General features: G+C 35.2%; 1 protein-coding gene across 1 annotated transcript in view; it reads right to left on the minus strand.

Annotated features, from left to right (window-relative positions):
* Nucleotides 1–5,953, minus strand: part of pde4cb (phosphodiesterase 4C, cAMP-specific b) — a 111,527-nt gene that overhangs the window by 94,816 nt on the left and 10,758 nt on the right. Inside the window, exon 2 of the mRNA XM_024278507.2 lies at nt 4,015–4,065. Coding sequence (XP_024134275.1) covers nt 4,015–4,029 — 15 coding nt within the window. The 5' untranslated portion in view covers nt 4,030–4,065. The remainder of the gene's footprint in view (nt 1–4,014; nt 4,066–5,953) is intronic.

The following is a 5,953-nucleotide window of genomic DNA, read 5'->3' on the forward strand; positions in this document are numbered from 1 at the left end:
CATTTTGGTGAGTTTTTTTGAGTGGGTGGCGGGGGCGAATTTTTTCGCTCAAAGGTGCAGTGAGAAAGAGAAATTGCCAAAACATTCTGGTCTTTGGAGTCCAGAACTGCTATTTATTCTGCAAACTTTTTATTTGCATTGAGTCAAATCTGTGGATGTAGCCTTTAAAATTATGTTTTATTTTCCCTCGACAGTCAGCTCCTCTGTTCTCTCGTGATAGTCTAACTGGTAGAGTTGCAAGTCTTCAATTTTCTTAAATCTTTAGCAGCAACTTTAGAAATTAGGTTTCTTGTCTAGATTGAATCAGCGTTTAAAAATACCAACCCTCCTGTGGAATCTAATTTCCTCCTTTATATTAAACTAGCTTTTGTCGAACTGGGACGTATTTTATTATGTTTTTTTTTGAGCAGCTTAACACTTGTATTACAAAGTTATTTTTCCACATCAACAATGCTCACAGAGGTGTTTTTCTTTTTTTTCTTGTTTTCTTTTTTCTTTTCTCTTTTGAAATTTGACAGACTGAAGAAATTACATTTTCGCCTGACGGCAACACAATGTAACATCATTTACAGCAGCGTCTCTTTCTTTTTTTCTTTTAGAGTGTGATTTTATTTCCCCCTCTGCCTTCAACCAATCGGACGCCCAGGAGAAGCAGCTGGCTGCGTGATCACCTGGCAGGTCTCCTGCCACGCCACACGCAGGAAGTGAGAATGAGATGGAGACAGCAAAGCTTGTGTAACCAGACGGTACGTCTGGTTCTCAGCAGGTTTTGTCCTCGCTATGCTTTTCCATTGATCAAGAGTGCTTTGCTGCATCCCCGGCTTAGGGACTCACGCACTCGTATGTGTGGCTCAGCGTGATACAGTACTCTGAGACTCAAACCCCACGACTCTGCGGCTTTCAGACACCAAGTAATGGCTCACCGCAGCTTGATTTTGTATGGCTAAATGTGCAGTGTGCAATCACACTGACACAACAACAAAGTCCTGGAACAGATGCCATTGTGTTTTTTTTTAGCCTGAAAAGGCGTTAAAAATAAAAAATAAAAAAACTTTTGGTGCCTCTTTATTTGACTTCTGTGGCGTGACTCCCCACAAACGTGACCTTTTCATATCAGAGCTATACTCCAAACATTTATTTTTGACTCTGAAACAGCTTGGTTTCATCTTCAAGTCATCACGAGAAGATGCTTTAGCAGGATCCCTGGGCTTTCACAAGCTAAACACTGTTTGGTGTATTTTTCTCTGCACAAAGTCTTAAAAGCCTCTATTTTTACTCCATATAACTAAAGCCCTCAACTAAACCAGAGTGTGAACACAATCATACGAAAGGCCTCGAACAGACTCACACGGAGCTAAAACCATGTGTTCACGGCTAAATGACAACAAAATCATGTTTTCTATCCATCCGTCTGCCTCTTTCCATTAATTTAGTACAAAAAACACAATCGTAATCTAAATACAGATAAAGATTTTGAAAATTTTTATGAAAAGACAACCACTCAATGTATATGCTGGCGTGTTTCGTAGTCAAGTTAAACTTTATCAAATGTTCTTTTTCTTTAACAAATATATGCTACGATCCTAATTAAACTTCACAGAATTTCAATCTTCTGAAGACATCTGATTTAAGGTATGCAAAAAACCTCAGAGGAACAACAATTTTGTCAATAAAAATTTGCAAAAATCTATGCTTGTTACTAGAAGCATTTCAGAGCTGTCACACGTTTTGACTTTAGCTCATCTCCGTCATTAAAAGATGTTTTAAAGAGAATTCTGCAATAATTTCAACAGTTTTTACATCATTACAATCAATATTTCAAATATAGTTGTAAAAAATCATAGTAAATATGGATTACTTGTTCTAGACTGTTGTCCAGAAGTGGATGTTTTTTTTTTTTCATTACAATGTGTATCCTTTTTATGTTATATATTTTTTCTGTTTTAAAAATGTTAACACTTATGTTTTGGTTTTTTTATCTTTTATCTGGCAACATCTTAGTTTTAATTTCCCTGTTTTTACTGACAGAGTGATTTCATGTTTTTTTTTATATGTATTATTTATTATTTTTAGATGTAAGTTTTACCATAGCAAATAGTTATTTTAATGTCTTGCTCAATGACAACAAAGATCTATCCATCTTTCTATAATACAGAATAAGCTCTGACCATTTAATTTTAGAAAAATTGAAGACAATTTATTGGGTAAAGGGTGTTAACATGATACATTTCATAATTAATACCTGAATCTTTTCACCTTTTAAAAATCTACTTTAGCAATAACATTTTTTTAACAGTCTTTTTTTGGATCTTGCTCCTTAAAGATCCACTCCGATCATCTTTTGATCTATTTTCAAAGTGTTCCCAGTGATCTTTTAATTAGGATTCTAACATTTTAGCTAAATTGAAAAACCTTGTGCATTATTCTGAGACATATTTTCTGCAGAGCAGCAGGAGTTCATTAGAAATCTGTCTCTGAGTTGTGGGCAGGACTGTCGGCCCGGAGCAACCCCGCCCCTCTTTCCTTCCCCATAGCTAGGAGCTGGGTGTTTAAAGCCTGTCCAGCATATTTCTAAGGTACTAAAAAGCTCTTTTTCAAACAGCGTTTTTTGCTTCTGATTCACAACGCTTTGAAAAAAATCAAATTCAGAAAAGCAATTATGATCTTTGTTTTATCTTAATTTGTCCTCTTTCATCCTAAAAATACCACAAAACCATCTTAAAAACACCAAAAACAAGATTTTCATCAGAGTGGGTCTTTTATTGATTACTGCAGCAACAGCTGTTTTTTTTATTGTTTTCTGAGTGGAGATACCACCACCTCCCAACCACAGTCATCTTTGCTCAAACCAGCTGATTGGTCTGTTGTGTTACTATGACAACTACACACTACTGTCAATCAAAAAATCTCAACAATTAAGCTCCAAACTTTCTTTCTTGTTTTTTTTTTTTAAATGAGCAACTGCGCAATTATCCATCAGGACCCAATCAGCCTCCTGAACTAAGATAGATCTAAAACAAATAAACACGATCATGGGAAAACTCAGTTAAGGCTTACTGCATCATTATCTTAACTGACTTAGAAGGCTCTTTAAAAAGTCTGAGAAAGAATAACCTAACAGGGTAAATGTGTTTCACAGAATAGAGATTACAGCAACAAACTGTTTTAGAACCATTTTTAGAAACTAAAATAAAAATACATTTTTATCATATCAAAATGATATGCATTAGTCTGATGCACTTCATCAGGATTGTGATCACTTTGATTTATTTATCGCTATCTTAACTAAAGTATCACTTAATGCTAATATCCTTACATAACTAGCAAGAGTTATTGTTTTTTTTTTTTTTTTTGCTGATTTAACTAAAAAAAATACGCCGGCCGAAACCAGCCATTGCAGCAAAAAAGTATTTGGGCAGACAAAAGAAACTGTAAATAAAAGAAACATTTCCTGTGTTTACATGGACACAAGTAATGGAATTAAAGGCCTGATCAGAATAAAAATGTGTCACAAAAACACACCAATCCCAATACTCTGATCCAATCAGAGTCATTCGGATCAAAATTTCCTTCCAGTGGAGATGTGTGGGTTAAACCAAATCCTAGACAAAGACAACATGTACTGAGAGCCAGGAATGAAAACTCATCCGAGTGGAAACAAATGACTGCTAAAATGTTAATGCAATCAAAGTCCAGAGCAATTTTTGTTTCCAAAAATGTCCCCGAGAATCAACTTCTGTTGTGGCTGTTTTTTATTTGCAGCATTTCTTCTTTTTTGTAGCGTTTCTTGTATTTGCAACATCATTTCTTATTATTTGCAGTTCCGTTTTCGCACAGTTAACTGTTGATATATGTGATATCGGGTTTCACCCATCGTGAACGGTTTATAACCTTGAGACTTAAGTACCGCATGGGCCAAAAAAGTCCAATGCAGCCAAAAGTTTACTATTTGGTTTCCAACTTGACACTACCACAAACTTCTGCATGAGAAGGAAAACATTTTGGTTTGTTTACCTCAAGCCTCGACATTGGTGTAGGTTAGAAGTTGCAACAGCAAGGAAGCAGCTGAAACAGACAGAAACATTGTTTTAAAAAAATGGATTAAACAGCAAATCTACAAAAACAAGCTTTATAAATTAAAACTTAGCGAGTTGTTTCATGCAAAAATGTTTTTGAAAATGAGAAAGGCCTCACATCTATAATGCATCATGTGACTCATCACCTGGCATTACCATGTGCTGATAGCAGATGGATGTGTGAGTATGCCAGGGGCATCAACAAGGCTAAAAACAAGTCACAAAGGTGCTTTATAAGTCATTTTTCTTTAGCTGAATGATTTGTTTATTCTTTTAACACTTCTTCGGTGCCACAGCTTCGAATTATGAACCAAAAAAGTAAAACTTTGCACAATAAACAAACTAAGCAGCGGGGACAAAATGTTCTGCTTTTGTTTTTTTTTTTTTTGAAAGATGGATTCAATAAACTGATACGGCTTTCCTTACAGTCTTGTGAAATCATTAAAAAGCAACTCGGCTGCATTTATAAATACTTGTAACTGAGTTGAGAACAAACTAGCTCTCATTACACTAATCAAGGCTGGTGTGAAGGCCACTGAGGAGCCTGCTGAGAGCTGACTTTTAACATCAGTGGAAAGTTTACTGGTATTGATCCTTTCAACCCCTCGTGTACAGCTTGATGCTGATTCTAGATTTTATGTCTCATTTTTTCCCTAAAGGATACATAACAGTCTGCATGTTGTCCATCGTTTACGACACATTTTGCATTGACTAGAAGTTCACATCTTCTTCCACTAGAGGGCGAGTTAGTACCAACAGCATTGGTTTCAGGGCTGCACAAACTATTTGCCTCTTGGGCCACAAAGGGTTATAAAATCTGACAGAAGGGCCGGACCAGGAGAGGATGGTTGGAATGTTTTGGATGATCCAACTCATAAGGAAAGAAATAACATGAAATCTGGACGAAAATATGCTTTAACTTTGATTTATACCAAGATATTTAAAAACATTTTAGACTTCTTCTTTCAAAACTGTTCTCATTTTGGTGCCAATTCAACAAATGGATTGACATCCTTCAGGGAAAAACTTTGAGAAATGCTGCGTTCATGTGGTGTTGGAATGATCGCAAAAATGACAGTCGGACTCAGAAAACGTACATAAAAGTCAGAAAAACTAAAAGTCTTCTAACGCTACAGAAATGCAGAAGAACGTTTTGCACCTAAACAAAGAATTAAAGGTCAAAATAAAACAATAAAGATAATCAATGTCATTTATTCCAGTTTGGTGGGTCAGATTAAATCGTTTAATGGGCCACTACTGGCCCCTGGGCCGTAACATGTACACCACAATAAAGAAAAACCCAAATATCTTTTAAGACTGTTTTGACAACTTTCACAACAAAGTATGAAAACTGGACACAAAAGCATGAATTAGCTGTTTTTATTGACTATTATAAGATCTCTATTCCATTATTAGTTGTTGCTTTAATTCTAGAAAACAGCTATTTTTTATGTTTTTTCCTGAAAAATAAATGTAGTTCATTTTTTTGTCGATTTAAAGAGTCCATCCTGACATCACGGAGCTTAGTATGTTACAGGTCAGTGACAGAATTTTCTATATTAATAAATAAATAAAACAGAATTAAAGAGTTAAAAGAGGGTCATGAACCTCTAAAAAAAGTTTTTTTTTTATACCAAAAATAAAAAAATCTAAAATCAATACGAAAAGTCAATATTCGTTAAACTTCTATATTAAAAAGGTTTATTTAAAGGATTTCATCATTTATGAAGAAAGACTGTCAAATAATTAAAGGTCAAACGGTCATCAGGAAACACTATTGTTCTCTCTGGACGGCTAAATAAACTGAAAGACGAAGCGTAAAACTGTCCTGTGGAGAGAAAAAATCCCAGAGTCTGCAACTTAAGAGGAGAGGAAGC

Source organism: Oryzias melastigma, linkage group LG4, assembly GCF_002922805.2.
Source record: "Oryzias melastigma strain HK-1 linkage group LG4, ASM292280v2, whole genome shotgun sequence".
NCBI lineage: Eukaryota > Metazoa > Chordata > Actinopteri > Beloniformes > Adrianichthyidae > Oryzias > Oryzias melastigma.